General features: G+C 37.2%; 1 protein-coding gene across 1 annotated transcript; it reads left to right on the top strand.

The window, feature by feature from the left end:
• The first annotated feature begins 374 nt into the window (after window positions 1–374).
• LOC132131667 (uncharacterized) lies at window positions 375–7,177 on the top strand. Its single transcript, XM_059543735.1, has 5 exons — window positions 375–396; window positions 4,167–4,502; window positions 5,429–5,773; window positions 6,378–6,471; window positions 6,562–7,177. Exons 2-5 carry the CDS (start codon window positions 4,208–4,210, stop codon window positions 6,596–6,598), a joined length of 771 nt encoding a protein of 256 aa, XP_059399718.1. The 5' UTR covers window positions 375–396; window positions 4,167–4,207; the 3' UTR covers window positions 6,599–7,177.
• Window positions 7,178–23,021: the final 15,844 nt, after the last annotated feature.

Below are 23,021 nucleotides of genomic sequence, written 5' to 3'. Positions count from 1 at the left end.
ACAAGGTCATAGTCAGGTATACTTAATAAAAATAAGAGTAACAGAAAATAAATCTAGCTTATATTGTTGTTACTTTTAACCCACCTGTGTGTTACTTTCATCCCAATCGATGGGGTCAAAAGTAACAATGTGCAACTTATGTTCAAATTGAAATTATACTGAAGCCTTTCTACATTTCTACAAAATACCACCTGGTATTGATAGACCACACTTCTGAGTTACTGACCACAGCAGAAATATATCTCTGTCTACAACATTATCTTTTAAAATTATGTTTTTCTGAAAAATGGTACTTTCGCCCCTGCTCTCCCCTAAGTCTCCTTTGTCTTTCCCCCTTTTTTGTGTAATTGAACTCTCTTGTTTCATCTCTTAGACTTACAAATAACAAAAAGAGTGGTAAGTTTTTAATTATTATTATTTATTTTTTTTAAATGTAAGTTTATTTTTGCACTTTTATGTATCCATAATACTATAATTTGACATGCAAATCCATAATGTTTGTTTTTATTTTATGATTGCTTCGAGTGTATTTATGTCTCGCTGTATGTTTGTAAAATTTTTGCAATAAAAAAAACCGGAGCTTTTACATCAAAGCCAGCAGACAATTCGCCTTTTTAAATAATGTATTTATTTTTAAGAAAAAACAACAACGGTTGACACTCTTTCATGCGTCAGATCAAAGCAATCTGGCGGCGAAACTTCGGAATTTCGATTTTTTTTTTCAAAGTTCTAAACAAAAGATTTGAGCTTCACGAAGCGTTCTGAAAGCTCCTGTAATCACTGCCGAGTGTGTATACACCGTACACCGGACGCCACAACAGCTAAAGGCTGCATGCTTACACTGGATGTGAAAATACAAACGTTGCAAATCATTTATATTTTGTGTCAGTACTTCATAAACAGAGCATCAGTTTTCTGTCGAGATCTGTTGAGTCGCATCCAGGTTAGACAGCATCACTAATATAAATATGTATAAAGGGTTCTAATGTTTTCAACGTGCCGCTCCCTTCCGGTATGTTACGTGCTACTTTCATTTTTAATACGGAAGAGAGGCACTTTACTGGAGTCTATACTGAATTTTATTTAAAAAATTTAATTTGTGAAAAAAATTTATTTTGTTTTTTAATACCAGTGTGAAGAGTGACTGAATCTCCCTCCATCACTAACACCAGTTTATTTTTCTGTCAGTGTGCTTGTTTTTTCCTGAACATGGTAAGACATTATTTATTTATTTTCCGGTAGATTAACCGAACGAAGAATGACTTTTTCATTTTGTGTTAGATCTAGGCCCAATTGCTCTGTATTGGACATAGGGTTTTGTTTTTTATTTAGCTCGAGGTCTGGGTTGAGTTTGTGTATGGTAAAATATGCTACAATCGACTAAAACAGACGAATGTGATGAATGTGTTTCGTTTTGTGTCAGCTCATTTCACTAGAACTATCGTTGTAAGTCACTGCGGTAAAGTTGTTTTTATGTTGGACATTCGTTAGACATTCGTTCTTTTCTTTAGCATTACGCTTAATGTATATGTAATCGCAAAATAGTCGTGAATCATGCTGTAGCTATTTCGTTCAGATCACACTTAAAATCATAAAATCACAATTAATAATAATATTGTTCGATGATGTAATTGTTTTAAGCATCAGGAATGAAAAAAGTCCTCACAAAATTATCCACTTGGGCTCAAGTTAGGGGGCGTCTCAAAAGTGCAAAATCCAAAATAAACTTGGTTAAATATGTGCATTATTCCATAAAAACAGTAAAACTGTGATATTTTAAATGTATAGTTTATGTAAGCAAATATATTAAGTATAGATTAAGATAATTTTTTTTTACATTCGTATGATTATTATATCTGTTAGAAACAAGTAAATCGATTAAATAAATCTACTTTGTTTTGGTTTTTTTCTAAAGAGCTCAAATTATCTACTGCGTACATGCAGCATATAATACACAACTTAGATGTTATATTTTGTGTGTGTGTGTTTATTTGTTATGATTTTTTTAAATATACAAATCTATATAACTTCCTGGACATGTGACCCAATGAAGTCACACCAGTTGTAATAGCTTCACACACATCTAACACACATCTTAGACACATGTTACATGACTTGGATTTTGGAAATAAGATTGTGTGTACTTTTGGTGAATTTCTGAAGTATTAAAATCCGAAATAACCTCAACACGCAATGCATTATATTCACACGTTGTACATTCCTATATTGTTTTATTTTGAAAATACATTTGTTGTTTTTAGAGGATTATTCAAATTACTGAAAACTTTTTTTATTTCTTGGTCGCGTTTACCGATATTTTTACACTACTTGTCACAAACATTTCTCATCCAAAAATATCAACATCGCTATTTTATCTGCCAATCATTTATTTTAGTAGTAATTTTTTGTACTGTTGTGTAATTTTTAGTCCTTGTGTAATTTAGTGGGTCCAGGCTAAATGGCATTTTCTGAGAAATGCATTAAATAGGATTTGTATGTAGAAAATGTAAGAACAGTCATAATATAAAATAAACAAAGGCAAATTTGTGAAAGAAACAACTATGTGTAACGTGTGAGAAATATTTGAGAAGATATTATTATAGGGGGTTTGGCAACACTGGGTCACATGACCAGGAAGTTAAATAGATTTGAATATTTACAAAAATATATTTTTTTTCATTTTCAAAAACAAATGTATGTATCATGTGTAACAAACGTTTGTGAACATTTTATTTTCATGATCAGGATGTTAAATAGGTTTACACTCAAGAAATGTATCAAAAACACTTAAATAAATAGTTTTTGACAGAAAACAGTGCAATATTTGTTGGAGGTGTTTAGAAATATTTTGCATGTGCTGTAACATCATTAATGCTATATTCTGAAGAAAATTTTAAAAAACAATTTTATAACAATGTAGTTGCCTAGTTACCAATGAATAAGTCATTTATGTCCGTCATTTATTTGAACTCACACTTTTGTACTATTCGACGTGTTACACGTAAATAAATTACTCTTGCATGAGCTTCACATTGTTTTTTCAAATGTTTCTCATGATACCTTTTTTTATATTGGACTTTTGAGATAGTCCCTAACTTTGGTCGGCAAATGTCTGATGAATGCAATATATAAAAAACTACTTAACTGCAATTTTTAAGTCCAGGATTAATTGAAGTGGAAATGTCTGTGATAGCTTATAAGATGTAGACACAAATAGTTTTCGACACGTTTCTGCGGGAAAACAAGAGAAATTTCAGATTGTGAATGACAAAGTAAGTCTATTTTTTGCATGGCAAAACTATAGAAAATGGGGTCCTGTAAATGTGACGTGGTATAAAAAAAAAATAATGAAATTTTTTTTTTTTTTTAAATTAAAACAAACCCCGTCTCATACAAATCCTGAGATGAAAAATTGGCATTTTTGTTTTTGTGGAAAATACAGCTATTATAACGTCTGCCAAATAAAAGTGTGAATGGTATTTACATGGGCATTCAAACTGTAAAAGATAATATTAAAACAGAATTTTGTGGTATATTATTTGATTCTTAATGTGGTTTAAAATGGCAATAAATTAATTTTCTGGTGCATTTTATATATGAGGCACAAAAGTGCTAAATGCACACCTTTAGTTATATCCCCTTAATAGAAAATTAGGGATTTAAGCCAGTTTAAATACAAGGTGAGAACAGAATGTATTTTTTATGAATACTCTGCTAAATGCTACCGACACTTGAGAAATGGTTAAGGAGATTTGGAGGCAGATTTATGCAATGGAAAAGATTGAGTCATACTGAGAAATGGAAACATTTAATGAAGGGACTGGGCTAAATATGGAGGCAGTTTTCCTGTACTTTTCTGTAGCATATTTGGTTTCAAATGGTTTCTGATTTGTTTACCTTAAAGCATTAATATCCCATCCACTGTTGTTCTTTATATATTGCTTTCAGTTTTGTTATTGTTGCCTTGTTTTCTATTTTTATTTTAAATGTTTCATTGAATTTATATTTATAAATACATATAGGTAGTAGGTGGAAGCTAAAGTGTCGCTAGGGTATTCTGGATGGTTGCTAGGGTGTTTTGGTTGTCCACTGCAATTTTTGGCTATTGTATATTATTTTCCCATCTTCCCAAAGGTGAAAAGATTGTTTTTTTTTTTCTTCTTCAGGGAGATCTGGTGTTGAGACCGATGAAGTGCTGGTGTTAGTGATGGAGGGAGATTCAGTCACTCTTCACACTGGTATTAAAAAAACCCTGGAAGACAGAATTAGATGGTATTTCAATGAGACTCGCATCGCTCAAATTAATGGAGATCCCAGTAAGACCTGTACAGATGTTCAGTGTAATGAAGGTACTGAGAGATTCAGAGACAGACTGAAGCTTGATCATCAGACTGGATCTCTGACCATCACGAACACCAGACCCACAGATTTGGGAGTTTATCAACTGAAGATCTTCAGCAGCAGCAGCATCAGTGAAAAGACCTTCAGCGTTTCTGTCCGTGGTGAGTAATTTAACAAAGTTTAAATAAAGATTATTCATGTTTAAAAGCTTTTAAAGCAATGAGATTTAGAGCTGCATTTTCTCTTTAGCTGTAGCTGCATCATAACAGTATAAATGAAATCAAAATTGTCTTTCCATTGGCACATCAATAGATTTAACAGTTAGTTTGGAAGCTACACTCTGGTCCTTTCAATCTCGTCCCCCTCTTTCTCCCACTTCACCTGTCTGTCCATACTGTACTCTATAAATAAATGAAGGCAAAAAAGCTCCAGTTTGATCTGGTGGAGATGTCAGTTTCTCATCCACATCTGATCACCTTCTCTTATATTCTGTTTAAATGCATCTGATATTTTATACTCAATAATGTTCCTAGTTCATTAGCAATTCAAGCACATTTGACACATTTGCACTTAAATTTAATTTCTGTACCCTGTGGACTTGTCACTTTTTTTTAAATTTTAATTTGCTTTTATTATAGCACCACTTACCTTTGGAAAATGATCAAATTTGGTAATTATTAGTTATTGTGGGCCACACAAAAAAAGCTGAAGTTCCAAACAACTTTGAACATTTTCCCTAGATAATGCATGCCAAATTTTATTTAAATTGGACAAATGGCTGGGGACAGGTAGAATAGTCTTCTTGCTGAAATAGAGATATCTTTTACAATTTGATTTCTCTGGTTATGTGTAGGATCTGAAGGATTCCAGTGCAATTTAATGCATCTTTTTATAGCCTACCATTTTAGAGTGACAAGTAAAAAAGTGCATTTCTTTATGAAAGCACAGTCTTTGGTGCTTGCGTCCCCTACAAATAAATGTTGCTGTGCAGAACATGCAATCTGCAGTTATGTTCACGCTTTTTTCTCATGCTGTAGAGTTTCTCTCCCCAAAAAGCTCCCCCAGCAGCTGTTGGTTTGTGTTTCAGGTGTTTCTGCTGCTCAACGAGATGAAATGATGAGAAAGTCAGTGAAGGAGGGAGAATCTGTTACTTTAGATCCTGCTGTAATGAAAAACCCAAATCATGTGATGACATGGTATTTTAATGACACTCGCCTCGCTCAAATCACTGGAGAGCCCAATAAGACCTGCACTGATTTTCATTGTCCTGAGAGATTCAGAGACAGACTGAAGCTGGATCTTCAGACTGGATCTCTGACCATCACAAACACCAGAACCACAGACTCTGGACTTTATAAACTACAGATCAGCAGCGGTCATCGTCGTCGCCGCAGCATCAGCAGTGTAAAGAGCTTCGACGTTACTGTCATCAGTAAGTGTGATTTAGTCATTCAGCTACTTGAACTCTTACAGAGGACTCTTACATTTAGTACCTTGACAACTTGGTACTGAAGTATCTTTGATGTCACTGTATGACACTTTAAACTGGATTAAATTCATATTTACTCTCTCAGACCTTTAATGTCTTCAATGCCTTGCATAGACTGTCAGTCCAATTCCGATTTTGGTGCATATCTGATTAGAAGCCAATCATATTAAGCAAGTGTGAATGGCAAAAGAAAAAATCACATGAAATCCCTTTCCGTATGTGGTTTAAAATCCCATTCGAATTGCATTTCTGATTTAGCATTGCTTTTTTGCCCGTGTGACTTTCTCACGCCACGTAAAATGTAAATACATCAGACGTTGTTTGTAGAAAACATCCTGAATGTCTTTGCAGAAACAAGGTTGTGTTGTTGTAAATTGCAAGTTAAGCGGAAGAAGCGGCACATTCCAGCTTCCTGTGTTTCTGCCTCATGAGATTGTATTGCTGCTGTTGTTTTAGAGTAGGCCTACCAATGCAATGCCATTGCCACAGAAACCAGTCTGAACAAGGCTATAGATGAGTAATGATTGTCTGTCTTCATCTGTTCCAGATTCAGGTCTGTCTCCAGCTGCTGTAGCAGGAATATGTGTTGTTCTTCTGCTGGCGTCTGCAGCAGCTGCTGTGATTTACTTTCGCCACAGGAGGTGTGACTGATCACCTACAGACATCATAGTGAGAGAAACCTATCATTTATTGTGCAAAAATTGTTTTTAATTGTGATTTTTTTTTTTCAGGACATTCGAGAAGATCCCAACTTCAGACAAATCTTAATGACAAAGCACCTTACCTTTTATCTTCTTATGGAAATGTGAAATCGCCTGTTACTGGAAGCACACCATGGCTATAAAATGTTTACACACCTCTGTTACAGTTTTAGGCTTTTAAGATGTAAGGAATGAGTCTAACTTAAATCATATACAATCTTTTTCATCCTTTAATGCAGCAATAAAACCATCTAAGATAAATAGACACTTTCAAGAAAAAATGTAAGAACCTTTCCTGGACCTTTCCCCTTCTGAAGCCATTCTTTATTCACTTAAAATGTTCTTCATCTTCAGATTTTAATGGAGGCCTGCAGATTTTATGTCAAATGGTCTGTGATGTGGTTTCATCAGAAAGTTTATGATATAGTCTCAGGGGCCTTTCGGACTGAACCTGTTTTCCATTCCACTCGGGTACTCTCCGAATGTTTTTCTGTGTAATCACAAGCTAGACAGACGTGTTTGACTGCAGCACTCACATATTTTACAACATTCATTACATTCCCCCCTAATACTCCTCGTGTCTCACTTTTTTTAAAGTAAAAATGTATTCTTTGTGAATGGTCCCTTAGGTGTTTCTTTTTTTTTTTTTTTTGCTAAATAATGACCTCTGTCTGGCCACCCGACCCCATATAGCCCAGACATCTGAGTGAATGTTGTTGTCACATGCAGCAAGTGACCAGATATTTTTGCATGCTTTTATTTGATTGGTTCCTACCTTTTTAAAACCAGATCCCCAATATGTCTTTTGTGAGCTCTTGGCAGGCCATGGCTTCATCAATAAGATGCAAACAAGAATATAATGAGAAAATCTTACAGAAATGTTTTTGTTGTTGTTGTTTGCTTTTTAAAATTCAGGGTTAAGCGCATAACTTACAATTATAATGGAGTATTAAATTATTACTATTATTTAATTTTTTTTGTAAGAATTTTAATTTAATTGGTTCATTCACCAGTAACCCATCCCCATTTATAAAAGTGTTTGCACTCTTATACTTCCAGTTATTTTTATTAGGTTCTTCTTTAAAGTTTATTTTTGTTTGTTGCATACATTTTTACTGCATTGAAAGTGGAAACATTTCTGATATTATCTGCAATTATCCACTGCAGTGGATAACTGTGTAGCTGTGTGATGATCGAGGCAATCTGACTTCTTGTTAATAGACTATTGTTGGTTAACAGGTTTTGTATTTTTATGATTAATTTTCTGGTCTTTGCACACAAAAAAAAATTGCATTATAATTATAAAATGTTATATCCTTGAATTGTATACTGTATAGAGAACATTGAAACTTCTTTATTTGTACTGTTAAAGAAGCCAGCGGTTTATTCTGGAAGTGACAATCCCTTTTTTTTTTCAATAGAGAAATTCGTTTTTTATAATTCTATAAAAACCTTTGAAACAAATCAACCACAGACTCATCAGTAATACAGTTTTTCTCAATTGCTAAAACACTAAACCCTATTGTTTGAACCAAATGCTCAGTTGCCTGAACCCACTGATTGAATCAATCACTCTTTTGGCAAAACCATAAGCACTTTTCACCTGTTTAGACACAACTTGTCAACACATTTTCATTGTGATGCACCTGTGCTGCAGAATGGTGAGCACAAGTGACAAAAGTCAAACACAATGAAAGCACAGGTGTCACCAGTTGAACACAACAACTCAAAATTGATCACACTTGTGGCTAATGATGTGAGGGAACATATAAGCCAGTTCAGAGAGCACTGGTTTGTGAGGTCTTACAATGGATAGAAATCTGAGAGGAAGAGTCCGTGTGAGAGGTGGTCAGCAAAGACAAAGAACAGTAATATCTGATGAAATCAGAGCTACTGTGATCGACCATGTTCTTGTTCATGGTATGAGCATGAGGGAGGCTGGACAAAGGGTACAACCAAACCTTAGTAGATTCACTGTGTCCACCATAATCCGAAGATTTAGAAAAGAGAACAGGTAATAACTTTTTTTTTAAAATTATAGTCTAGTATGTAAATGCTGACAGCAATTACTGTAAGACATACTATATACTGTATCACAGTATACTGTAAGTAAATATGTTTCAGTACATCACTGTACCAATGTACTGTAGTATTGTAATGGAGGGTTGGTCTGTTTGTAGGCCTAGTATTCCATGTATATTTTTTGTAACTCAATGTTCTCTTTTTGTAGAATTGAAAGACTGCCACATGGGGGTGGCAGGACAGGTATGTTCTCCCCACACCAAGAGACCCTAATTGTTGATCTGGTCCGTGAGAACAATGCCATTAAACTGCGTGAAATTCAGCAGAAGATCATTGAGGACCATGTAAATTTTGAGGGTATAAACAGTGTCAGCCTCCCTACTGTTGATCGTGTCCTCAAGCGCAACAGACTGCGCATGAAACGGCTATACAGAGTGCCTTTTGACCGCAACTCAGAGTAAAGGAGCAAAGATTCCAGTATGTACAGGTTGGCATACATCCAGACACATTCAATGTTGATTACTGTAGTGGCCTAAATCACTTTCCGTATCACTTACAGAACTATCTATTTCTACAGAGGGTTTTTGAACTGGATGCAATGGAAAGACCCCATGAATACATCTATATGGATGAAGCTGGGTTTAATCTCACCAAAAGGAGAAGGAGAGGCCGTAATGTGATTGGCCATCGGGCCATTGTTGGTGTTCCTGGGCAGCGTGGTGCCAATGTCACATTATGTGCTGCCATCAGCAATCATGGGGTTGTCCACCATCATGCCAACCTGGGGCCCTACAACACTCACCAGCTCCTCATTTTCCTCAATAACATGCGAGATGCTCTGTTGGGGCAGCAGGGTGAGCATCCCATCTATGTGGTTGTTTGGGATAATGTGAGTTTTCACAGAGCCCTCCAGGTTAGAGAGTGGTTCAATATGAACCAAGATTTTATCAATCTTTGCCTTCCACCGTACTCCCCTTTCCTAAACCCCATTGAGGAATTCTTCTCATGGCGGTGGAAGGTATATGAACGCCAACCTTACACCAGGGTAAATCTCCTGCAAGCCATGGGACTTGCCTGTGGTGACATAGGTGTGGAGGCATGCAAAAAGCCTGGATACGGCATGCCAGGGGGGGTTTTTTCCCCGTTGCCTGGCCAGACAAAATGTGGCCTGTGATGTGGATGGAGTCCTGTGGCCTGACCCAGTACGGAGACATGATGCTGTGGCTGAATAATTCACTTATTTGTATTTTTTGTACTTTATATTTACAGTATACATAGGCTTACTGTACACAAGTGGTAAGCACGTATGATTTCTGTTTTTAAAAGTGATACAGTACATGTAAATGCACTTTTTTTTTTTTTTTTTGCAACTTGCATTTAGCCTACAGTGAACAAACATTTATTTCACCAGCTTCATGTCCTGAGTGTTGTGTTTTCTATTTTTCTACGTAGTGTTTAGTGACTGTTCAGTAGTTTTTTTTTTAATTTTGATTGACTCGGGGCACGATTTGACAACAGTTCAGTTTTGAGCACAGATTGAACTGTTTTGAGGTGAAAGTTTGGTTTTGCAAGAAGTGTCTGAGGTTTTGTAAATGTAGCTTGAAAATTGAGTTGTGTGTTCACAGTTTAAAGTCAAAGTCACCTTTATTTATATAGCGCTTTAAACAAAATGCATTGCGTCAAAGCAACTGAACAACATTCATTAGGAAAACAGTGTCAATAATGAAAAAATGATAGTTAACGGCAGTTCATTATTGAATTCAGTTATGTCATCTCTGTTCAGTTAAATAGTGTCTGTGCATTTATTTGCAATCAAGTCAACGATATCGCTGTAGATGAAGTGTCCCCAACTAAGCAAGCCAGAGGCGGCAAGGAACCGAAACTCCATCGGTGACAGAATGGAGAAAAAAACCTTGGGAGAAACCAGGCTCAGTTGGGGGGCCAGTTCTCCTCTGACCAGACGAAACCAGTAGTTCAATTCCAGGCTGCAGCAAAGTCAGATTGTGCAGAAGAATCATCTGTTTCCTGTGGTCTTGTCCTGGTGCTCCTTTGAGACAAGGTCTTTACAGGGGATCTGTATCTGGGGCTCTAGTTGTCCTGGTCTCCGCTGTCTTTCAGGGATGTAGAGGTCCTTTCTAGGTGCTGATCCAGCATCTGGTCTGGATACGTACTGGATCCGGGTGACTGCAGTGACCCTCTGATCTGGACACAGACTGGATCTGGTGGCCACGGTGACCTCGGAACAAAAGAGAAACAGACAAATATTAGTGTAGATGCCATTCTTCTAATGATGTAGCAAGTACATAGGGTGTTATGGGAAGTGTTTCCGGTTTACCTAATTAATGCAGCCTAAAAATCCTTTAACGGATTTGGATAATAAAAGCATATTAGTATGTTATGTGTATGCCAGGTTAAAGAGATGGGTCTTTAATCTAGATTTAAACTGCAAGAGTGTGTCTGCCTCCCGAACAATGTTAGGTAGGTTATTCCAGAGTTTAGGCGCCAAATAGGAAAAGGATCTGCCGCCCGCAGTTGATTTTGATATTCTAGGTATTATCAAATTGCCTGAGTTTTGAGAACGTAGCGGACATAGAGGATTATAATGTAAAAGGAGCTCATTCAAATACTGAGGTGCTAAACCATTCAGGGCTTTATAGGTAATAAGCAATATTTTAAAATCTATACGATGCTTGATAGGGAGCCAGTGCAGTGTTGACAGGACTAGGCTAATATGGTCATACTTCCTGGTTCTAGTAAGAACTCTTGCTGCTGCATTTTGGACTAGCTGTAGTTTGTTTACTAAGCGTGCAGAACAACCACCCAATAAAGCATTACAATAATCTAACCTTGAGGTCATAAAAGCATGGATTAACATTTCTGCATTTGACATTGAGAGCATAGGCCGTAATTTAGATATATTTTTGAGATGGAAAAATGCAGTTTTACAAATGCTAGAAACGTGGCTTTCTAAGGAAAGATTGCGATCAAATAGCACACCTAGGTTCCTAACTGATGACGAAGAATTGACAGAGCAACCATCAAGTCTTAGACAGTGTTCTAGGTTATTACAAGCGGAGTTTTTAGGTCCTATAAGTAACACCTCTGTTTTTTCAGAATTTAGCAGTAAGAAATTACTTGTCATCCAGTTTTTTATATCGACTATGCAATCCATTAGTTTTTCAAATTGGTGTGTTTCACCGGGCTGCGAAGAAATATAGAGTTGAGTATCATCAGCATAACAGTGAAAGCTAAACCATGTTTCCTGATGATATCTCCCAAGGGTAACATATAGAGCGTGAAGAGTAGCGGCCCTAGTACTGAGCCTTGAGGTACTCCATACTGCACTTGTGATCGATAGGATACATCTTCATTCACTGCTACGAACTGATGGCGGTCATAAGTACGATTTAAACCATGCTAATGCACTTCCACTGATGCCAACAAAGTGTTCAAGTCTATGCAAAAGAATTTTGTGGTCAATTGTGTCAAACGCAGCACTAAGATCCAATAAAACTAATAGAGAGATACACCCACGATCAGATGATAAGAGCAGATCATTTGTAACTCTAAGGAGAGCAGTCTCAGTACTACGATACGGTCTAAATCCTGACTGGAAATCCTCACATATACCATTTTTCTCTAAGAAGGAATGTAATTGTGAGGATACCACCTTTTCTAGTATCTTGGACAGAAAAGGGAGATTCGAGATTGGTCTATAATTAACTAGTTATTTGGGGTCAAGCTGTGGTTTTTTGATGAGAGGCTTAATAACAGCCAGTTTGAAGGTTTTGGGGACATATCCTAATGACAATGAGGAATTAATAATAGTCAGAAGAGGATCTATGACTTCTGGAAGCACCTCTATTAGGAGCTTAGATGGTATAGGGTCTAACATACATGTTGTTGGTTTAGATGATTTAACAAGTTTATACAATTCTTCCTCTCCTATAGTAGAGAATGAGTGGAACTGTTCCTCAGGGGGTCTATAGTGCACTGTCTGATGTGATACTGTAGCTGACGGCTGAATGGTTGCAATTTTATCTCTAATAGTATCGATTTTAGAAGTAAAGTAGTTCATAAAGTCATTACTGCTGTGATGTTGGGAAATGTCAACACTCGTTGAGGCTTTATTTTTCGTTAATTTAGCCACTGTTTTGAATAAATACCTGGGGTTATGTTTGTTTTCTTCTAAAAGAGAAGAAAAGTAATCGGATCTAGCAGTTTTTAATGCTTTTCTGTAGGATATGTTACTTTCCCGCCAAGCAATACGAAACACCTCTAGTTTTGTTTTCCTCCAGCTGCGCTCCATTTTTCGGGCTGCTCTCTTTAGGGTGCGAGTATGCTCATTATACCATGGTGTCAAACTGTTTTCCTTAACCTTCCTTAAGCGTAAAGGAGCAACTTTATTTAAAGTGCTAGAAAAGAGAGAGTCCATAGTTTCTGTTACATCATCAAGTTCTGAGGTTTTGGATATGCTAAGGAATTTGGATACATCAGGAAGATAACTTAAAAAGCAGTCTTTTGTGTTAGAAGTGATGGTTCTTCCATACTTGTAACAAGAAGTAGGATTTACAATTTTGGCTATATGAAGTTTGCACAGAACTAAATAATGATCTGAGATATCATCACTTGGCTGAATAATTTCAACACCATCAACATCAATTCCATGTGACAGTATTAAATCTAGAGTATGATTTCGACAATGAGTAGGTCCTGAAACGTGTTGTCTAACACCAATAGAGTTCAGAATGTCTATAAATGCTGATCCCAATGCATCGTTTTCATTATCAACATGGACATTAAAATCACCAACTATTAAGACTTTATCTGCAGCCAGAACTAACTCGGATGTAAAATCACCAATCTCTTTAATAAAGTCTGTATGGTGCCCTGGTGGCCTGTATACAGTAGCCAGTACAAACATAACAGAGGATTTATCATTAACATTTGTTTCTCTGGATAATGTTATATGAAGTACCATTACTTCAAATGAGTTATACTTGAAGCCTGCTCTCTGAGAGATCCTGAAAACGTTGTTATAAATTGAAGCAACACCTCCACCTTTGCCTTTTAGACGCGGCTCATGTTTATAACAGTAATCTTGGGGGGTGGACTCATTTAAAATAATGTAATCATCAGGTTTTAGCCAGGTTTCTGTCAAACAGAGTACATCTATATTATGATCAGTGATCATATTATTTACAAAAAGTGTTTTCGTAGAAAGGGATCTGATATTCAATAAGCCAAGCTTCATCATTTGTTTATCCATATTGCTTCTGTTTTTTATTTGTTGAACCTCAATTAAATTGTTAATCTTAACTTGGTTTGGACGTTTTTTGTTTTTTCTAGTTCGGGGAACAGACACAGTCTCTATAGTGTGATATCTAGGTGAAAAAGTCTCTATGTGCTGAGAATTAACTGACCTCTGTGACGGGAGGCGGCTAGCAGACGGTCGGTTTAGCCAGTCTGTCTGCTTCCTGATCTGGGCCCCAGTTAGTCAAGTATAAACACTAAGACTATTTGCCATATTTCTAGAGAGAAGATTGGCGCCACCCCAGGAGGGATGAAGACCATCTCTTTTAAACAGGTCAGGTCTGCCCCAAAAGCTTGTCCAATTGTCTATGAAACCTATGCTATTCTGTGGGCACCACTTAGACATCCAGCCATTGAGTGATGACAATCTGCTATGCATCTCATCACCACGGTAAGCAGGGAGGGGACCAGAGCATATTACAGTGTCTGACATCGTGCTTGCAAGTTCACACACCTCTTTAATGTTATTTTTAGTGATCTCCGACTGGCGAAGTCGAACATCATTAGCGCCGGCATGAATAACAATCTTACTGTATTTACGTTTAGCATTAGCCAGCACTTTTAAATTTGCCAAGATGTCAGGCGCTCTTTCTCCCAGTAAACATTTGACTATGGTGGCTGGTGTCTCTATATTCACGTTCCGTACAATAGAATCACCAATAACTAGAGCACTTTCATCAGGTCTCTCAGTGGGTGCATCACTGAGTGGGGAGAACATGTTTAATGTATTGATCGGAACAGAAGAGCGGTGTTTTGACCCACGACTACGCTGCCTCACCGTCACCCAGTTGCCCTGCTGCAGGGGCTCTGTTCCCGGGAACCGAACAATGTACAGGAATCCCTGAGCTAGACGCATCCAAAGCCGTATCTAGAGCCCTAACATTCTTACTGTCCTCAATTAAAGTTTGGATGCGTGTCTCTAATTCTGAAATCTTCTCTGTCAGCCTAACTATTTCCCTGCATTTATCACATGTGAATCCCTCATCAGCGACAGAGATAGATAAACTGTACATGTGGCAAGAGGTGCAAGAAACAATGATAGGAGAAGCCATTACTCACCGTGCTTAATGAAATATTCTTACTGCGGTTGTTTGATGAACTTGTGAAAAACTGGAGCGAGGGAGAGGAGAAAAGAATACAGCGATAGGTTCGAATGAAGACGCTAATGACAAGCTAACGAGTGCTAACGCTTTGCAGGTGTACTGCACTCACGGAAATAAAATAAAAGTGAACAATCAAAGTTAATCTGATAAGATTGATCGATGATATCAGAAATATGGTATGAATTAAGTTATATTTTACCACTTTAAAAAAAAGGTGAAAAGAGGTTTAAGAGAAAAGGTGAGCTGCTTTCAAGAAATGTGTTTTAGCAATCGAGAAAAACTGTAAAATAAAGTACAATGTAAGGTAAAGCACAAACACACACACACACACACACACATTCCTTTGATCAAAAATGTGGTTTACAGTATTTTACTCTCTATTTTACAGTATTTCTCTCTCTCTCTCTCTCTCTCTCTCTTTGTGAAATCTCTATTGACAAAATAAATGGGAAAATACTTCCAAAGGCCACTGGAAAATTGTTCTGTTAACCTTTGCACTCTTTTGTCTTTTGACAAACTTGTACTGTATTATGAGGAGTACAGTATTTACTCTGTTTGTGGTTTTGCAATAAACTGGGTAAATGCTGTAAATGTGTTATAATTCACAAAATAACAATTTTATGTCCGTAATGAAAGGTTAAGATGTCCCCCTTAAAATTAGGTTGAAAAAGTTAAACTGGTACAGATTAAATGAGTAATGGGTAATGGTATTTGCATTATAATTGAGGAAGAGATAAAAATTAAGGATGTAGAATGAATTACGGAAATGAATAACAGAACACAGGTAATGATTGATGTGTAATCTGTTAAAGCTGGAGATGGCATGGGGAAAAACTAGATGTTTTAGTCATCGTCCATTAACCATTAACTACTCATATCAGTGGTAGTGTCATATGTTTAAATCAAACTTTGTAGTAGCCAAATAGTTTTGAGTTATTTAATTGCTTTATTTAATGTAAAGAACAACAAGAGGGCTTGATGAAGTAAATCCTTACCTGCTGTCATCTGAACCAAAATATATCATTTTATTCCGTTTTCTGTCGGTGATGAACAACGTCTTTAGCAGGTAATGAAAAGATTTTGTAGAGTGAACTCTTGTTGTGAACACTAGAGAGCGCTAGTCTAACAATGTAACTTATGGTGTTATATAAAGCGGCCATGGTTTAACTGTTAGCAAGGATGACGTACTTATACAATTTTTGCAGACCACTTTATGACCACTTTAATGCAGTCATGGGGTTTTGGAAATTTATTTATTTTTTGGTTCTTAAAATAGGCTTGTGTTTTAAACTTTCTGATGAAAGGCATTTTAAGAGTGATCTTTTGCATGACAGTATGCGGTTGTGAATAAATTGAGGTAGTGTTAAATATATGAAAATAACTATTATGCAAATGATGAAAAATTATACCATAAAGTTTTACAGCTTGCAGTAATTCAGGTGTTGCATTTGTTCTTAAAATGATTAATAATGTTGACAGGTAAACAAGTTCTTCAGAAAACAGAATTAGAACAGAATAGAATAATTCTAATTAACTCATGCAATGTTTTGCTAGTGCTGAAAATAACTACAGAAACTAATACAGCTTATCTATTTAAAGAGTGAGAGGAGGATGATATGCCATGGAATATAATTCTTACTATGTCACATACACATGTGATAGGCCTATTTTCATATTTTACAGAAACGGGTGGTTTTGATAAAATCTTTTTTTAAGCATGAGCATTTATTTAAAAGAGTTAAAGTTTATTTCACATTAAATACAAGGAAGTTAAATTGCGGAAGTGCTTTCAGCCATATGCTGCTCACTCACTCGCTCCCACGCACACTATCCACAGACTAACACACATTAACCACGTCTATCGCCTGCACAAGTTGTTTGTCCACCAGAAGATGAACCTCCATTTCTGTCCAGATCTGAAGAAATCCAACAACAATCAGTTTGAGTTTGACTTGTATATGGAGCTGCTGGAGTGTCACATGCATTCACTGAATATAGATGAACTCATTTTGTTTGACTTCAGTAGACACTGAAACCAATTAAGTCAAATGTAAACACTGCAGAAAAAAGAAGAACAACCAATGTTAATACCTCAATTTCAACACTTGGAGCGCAATCATGTAACCGAACATGAATTCAATTCAATTCAATTCAATTCAAGTTTATTTGTATAGCGCTTTTTACAATACAAATCGTTACAAAGCAACTTTACAGAAAATTATGTTTCTACAATATTTAGTAGTAGCTAGTAGTTTGTGCACGTTTGACAGGATTTTAGAAAAATAAAAATAATAATAATAATACAAGACGTAGTCAGCTAGATGATGAACTATCAATATTATTAATTAATAGTAATTATATGATGCAGTCACACATGTAGCAATAATTGTTAGTTCTGTTTGTTGATTCAAGGTTAGGATCATCTGGGGTCCTCTGAGGGTCAGCATCATCTCTTCTCAGGTGTTCTGGATCCAGACTGGAGCTTGTGTAAATCCTACCGTGGCAAAACATAGAAACAAAATAGAGACATCATTAGCATAGCTGCTGATCCAACAAAGTAAAATTAGTTTAACCCAAGCTAAAGAATAAAAATGCAGATGCAACTACACTCACAATTTAAGAGATACATTATTCGAATGCTTGGCGAAAGAGATTCGTTTTTAATCTAGATTTAAACAGAGAGAGTGTGTCTGAACCCCGAACATTATCAGGAAGGCTATTCCAGAGTTTGGGAGCCAGATGTGAAAAAGCTCTACCTCCTTTAGTGGACTTTGCTATCCTAGGAACTACCAAAAGTCCAGCGTTTTGTGACCTTAGGGTGCGTGATGGGTTGTAGCGTGGTAGAAGGCTAGTTAGGTACGCAGGAGCTAAACCATTTAGGGCCTTATAGGTAAGTAATGATAATTTGTAACTGATACGGAACTTAATAGGTAGCCAGTGCAGAGACTGTAAAATTGGGGTAATATGATCATATTTTCTTGACCTGGTAAGGACTCTAGCTGCTGCATTTTGGACTACCTGTAGCTTGTTTATTGACGAAGCAGGACAACCACCTAGAAGTGCATTACAATAGTCCAGTCTAGAGGTCATGAATGCATGAACTAGCTTTTCTGCATCAGAAACAGATAACATGTTTCGTAGCTTGGCAATGTTTCTAAGATGGAAGAATGCGGTTTTTGTAACATTGGAAATATGATTTTCAAAAGACAAATTGCTGTCCAATATAACACCCAGATTTCTGACTGTAGAGGAAGTAACAGTACATCCGTCTAGTTGCAGATTGTAATCTACAAGATTCTGTGTGGTGTTTTTTGGTCCAATAATTAATATCTCTGTCTTATCTGAATTTAATTGGAGAAAATTATTTGTCATCCAATCTTTTACATTTTTAACACACTCTGTTAGCTTAGATAATTGGGAAGTTTCATCTGGTCTCGTTGAAATATATAGCTGAGTATCATCAGCATAACAGTGGAAGCTAATTCCGTATTTTCTAATAATATTACCAAGGGGCAACATGTATATTGAAAATAGAAGGGGACCTAGGACGGATCCTTGTGGCACTCCATATTTTACTGATGATAAATGAGATGACACCCCATTTAAGTAAACAAAATGGTAGCGATCGGACAGGTAGGATCTAAACCATCTTAGAGCCTGCCCTTGAATACCTGTATAGTTTTGTAATCGATCTATGAGTATGTCATGATCTATGGTGTCGAACGCAGCACTAAGATCAAGTAAGACTAGAAATGAGATGCAGCCTTGATCTGACGCAAGAAGCAGGTCATTTGTAATTTTAACAAGTGCAGTTTCTGTGCTATGGTGGGGCCTAAAACCTGACTGAAATTCTTCATACAGATCATTTTTATGCAGGAAGGTGCTCAATTGAGCAGACACAACTTTTTCTAAAATTTTAGACATAAATGGAAGATTTGAAATAGGCCTATAATTTGCCAGTACACTAGGATCTAGTTTTGGTTTCTTAATAAGAGGCTTGATAACCGCCAGCTTGAATGGTTTTGGGACGTGACCTAAAGATAACGACGAGTTAATGATATTGAGAAGCGGTTCTTCGGCTACAGGTAACAGCTCTTTTAGTAATTTAGTGGGTACAGGATCTAATAAACATGTTGTTGGTTTAGATACAGTGATAAGTTTATTTAGCTCTTCCTGTCCTATATTTGTAAAGCACTGCAGTTTATCTTTGGGTGCGATGGATGAAACTGAAGTGTTAGACGCTGTAGAATCTACATTCGCTATTGTATTTCTAATGTTATCTATTTTATCAGTGAAGAAATTCATAAAGTCATTACTATTTAACGTTGGTGGAATATTTGAATCAGGTGGCGTCTGGTAATTTGTTAATTTAGCCACTGTGCTAAATAAAAACCTTGGATTGTTTTGGTTATTTTCAATGAGTTTGTGGATATGCTCTTCCCTAGCAGTTTTTAGAGCCTGTCTATACCTGGACATACTGTTTTTCCATGCAATTTTAAAAACTTCCAAGTTAGTTTTTCTCCATTTGCGTTCAAGACTACGAGTTACTTTCTTGAGAGAGTGAGTATTACTCTTATACCATGGCACAGTACGTTTTTCTCTAACCTTTTTCAATTTGATGGGGGCAACAGCTTCTAATGTATTAGAGAAAATAGTGCCCATGTTGTCAGTAATTTCGTCTAATTCATGTGTATTTTTGTGTACAAATAGCAGTTGAGATAGATCAGGCAGGTTATTTGCGAATCTGTCTTTGGTGGCTGGAACAATAGTTCTGCCCAGACGGTAACGCTGAGACATATAGTTAATATCAGTGATACGCAGCATGCACGATACAAGGAAATGGTCTGTAATTTCATCACATTGGGGTACAATATCTATAGCAGTAAGATCGATTCCATGCGATATAATTAGATCTAGTGTATGATTAAAACGATGAGTGGGCCCGGTGACATTTTGCTTGACTCCAAAGGAGTTTATTAGGTCAGTAAACGCAAGTCCTAATGTATCATTTGCATTATCAACGTGAATATTAAAATCTCCCATGATTAGCGCCTTATCAACTGTAACTAGAAGGTCTGAGAGGAAATCTGCAAATTCTTTTAGGAATTCTGTATACGGCCCTGGTGGTCTATACACAGTAGCCAGAGCAAGAGATACATTAGACTTCTTTTGCATGTCTGACAGTGTAACATTTAGCAGAAGTATTTCAAAAGAGTTAAACCTGTATCCTGTTTTCTGGGTAACATTGAGAATATCACTATATATTGTTGCAACACCTCCTCCACGACCAGTCTGACGGGGCTCATGCTTATAACAGTAGTTTGGTGGAGTAGACTCATTTAGACCAAAATAATCATTTGGTTTTAGCCAGGTTTCAGTCAAGCAGAGTACATCAAAACTATTTTCTGTGATCATTTCATTTACAATAACTGCTTTGGGTGTGAGTGATCTAATATTTATGAGCCCAAACTTTAAAAATTGTTTTTGTTCATTTACTTTACATTTTTCTGGTTTAATTACGATAAGATTTTTTCTAGATCCTACATTATATTTTGACCTCACTATTCGGGGAACAGACACAGTCTTAATAGTTTTTACAGCACAAGTACTTTTATCATTTAAGCGGGTGGAACAAAACTCATCATAATAGTTATTAGAGAATTGTCTTACTAGTCACATGGAGCGAAGTGTCCTGGAGATGTTGTCAGAGAGCAGCTCCGCTCCGATTCTGCTGGGGTGTAATCCATCAGCGCGAAACAGCCTAGGACGCTCCCAAAAAAGATTCCAGTTATTAACAAATAGCAGTTTCTGTTCTTTACACCATGACAACAGCCATTCATTTAAAGCAAAAAGTCTACTGAACCTTTCGTGTCCTCGTCGATACGTGGGCAGTGGTCCAGACACGACGATCGTCGCCGCGGGCATCGTGCTGCGAACCGTCTCGATCAGGCTGCTGAAGTCCCTCTTCAGAGTCTCCGTCTGCCACAGCGTGGTGTCGTTAACCCCGGCGTGAAGCACGACCGCTCTGGGGCTCTCGTCGACCTTCAGGATCGCGGGTATCTGCGCAGAAACATCGAGAACACGAGCACCAGGCAAACAATGAGTGTGCACTTTACCTTCGGCTAACGTAGCACTTACGTGTCGGACGATGGAGTCTCCGATGATCACAGCGTCGCGTCCTGTCTCGCGGAGGGGAGCGAAGCGGTTCCGGATGGAGATGTCGAAGGCAGGAGGGGGAGAAGTCGTCGCCCGGGACCCGGCTCGCGTCCTCCGCTGTGGATGCAACCAGGGTCCGTGGTGTCCCGGCGTCGCAGTGAAGGACATCTGGGAAGATCGCGTCCTGGGTGCACTGGGCCTGTGCAGAGAAACACACGGAGTAGACGTGGTGGGACTGTTAGCAGATCGCTGTATACTTACCCCGGACTTGTGAGCGTCAGCCCGGGATGATTCCAGCGCGGCTCTCTGCTCTCTCAGCTGGGCCTGCCTCACCTCCAGGTCGCGAATCTGCTTTCCCACGGCCTCGAGCTCGAGCTGCACAGAGTGGAGACATTCATCCGCCATTAAAGCAAGTAACAGTGAGTACAGCAGTGGTAATATGTGTGAATAAAGTATTAGCAATGTTAGCGCAGTTAGCTGCAACCACGCCGCTGATGCTAACGGGCTAAAAGCTAATAGCGGACCCGGGAGATCAAAATAAAACTAGTAATAGCGAGGCGCTCTGATTGTTTTTGTTGTAGAATACAATAGAGGATATATTCACACGTTATATAAATGGAAACGATGATGTATAAAATTGATTTTTGAGTTAAAAATAGTCAATGAAAAGAATATAGTGACGGAGCTCAAACGCAGTACAGCCGCCAACAACAAACAGGAAGTGACGTCAAAAAGACAGTGCATGCCTCAAAAAGAAAAAGAGATGAGAAGTGACCAGCAACAAGTTCCTTCACAAACAGATGTCGATAACACACACATTTACAAATGCTACACAGTCTGAAAATGATTCAAGGAGATGAAAAGAACCAACACCATCTGTTACCACATCACGAAGGATATGGCTCCTATAGCTACCCCTGATAACAGACCCTGCATTCACATTTGCATTCACATATTGTATTGTTTGATCATCTGCAGTATGTCTATATTAGGTTTCCTATCAGATGTCAAATATACATTTAGAAGATGTCTTTAAGATGTTAATGATTTAGAATGACTGTAAATCTGACATCTTATAGTCGTCTATCAGATGTTTGTACACCCTTTAATTGCTCTTAATGCCTACACTTGCACAGACTTAGTTTATCTTCACTATAAGGTCACATTTTATTTAGTTTATTTAGTTCACAACTGACAAATACAACAGCCATGCACACAATAAAGAAACACGGTTAGAAACGTATAAATACATTTTCATAAATGATCCTGTAACTTCCACTAAATGTTTCCTGTATTTGCAACACAATAGTCAGGAGGAAAATCTCTCTTTGCAAAACTGTGTTTCAGTTCATCAGTATTATCTTAAGTTTCAAAAGGTGTATTTTCTTCTGTTAAACGTAGAAGTTAATTTACTCCTGTGCGTCATCTGTCCATAGAAATATATGCTAATATGAAGGATGTTTCTGTATAGATTAAATTACATATTGCACTGTGTTATGTTGTTGGGTTTAAGGAAATGTCTGTAAATTGAATAGAAAATACTAGTAATTTTTCGCCCAGGACATTGTTTGTTTTTTTACACGTCTTTTTTTTCTTAGAGTGGATTATTGCAAAGACACGCAGCTCTGTGAAAACATGAGAGACTGTGGTTTAGAGAAAAAAAAGAAAAGCAGAGTTGGAGTACAACCCACATCAGACACGTACTAACACAGAACTAGTTTTCAACTCCATGATTATAGATTCACTTCAGGACTTTTCAACATTTCTCCTTTTCTGACTTGCTGAAGAAAATGTTTCACTCGTTTGTTTTTTGCTGTTTGTGCTTTTGGCATCTGGTTGGTAAGTTTGAAACATTTTTATAGTTTCAATTGTATCAGAAACACAAATCAAACTTGG

This window comes from Carassius carassius, chromosome 48 (assembly GCF_963082965.1).
Source record: "Carassius carassius chromosome 48, fCarCar2.1, whole genome shotgun sequence".
Lineage (NCBI taxonomy): Eukaryota > Metazoa > Chordata > Actinopteri > Cypriniformes > Cyprinidae > Carassius > Carassius carassius.
The sequence above is the reverse complement of the archived record's forward strand: the minus strand, read 5'-3'. Positions and strand labels throughout refer to the sequence as shown.

Bases quoted from the DNA above. Each gene is read 5' to 3' on its own strand.
- LOC132131667 (XM_059543735.1), top strand. From the start codon at position 4,208: ATGGAGGGAGATTCAGTCACTCTTCACACTGGTATTAAAAAAACCCTG. The intron at 4,503-5,428 runs GTGAGTAATTTA...TTTGTGTTTCAG, and splicing joins CTTCAGCGTTTCTGTCCGTG to GTGTTTCTGCTGCTCAACGA. The intron at 5,774-6,377 runs GTAAGTGTGATT...CATCTGTTCCAG, and splicing joins CTTCGACGTTACTGTCATCA to ATTCAGGTCTGTCTCCAGCT.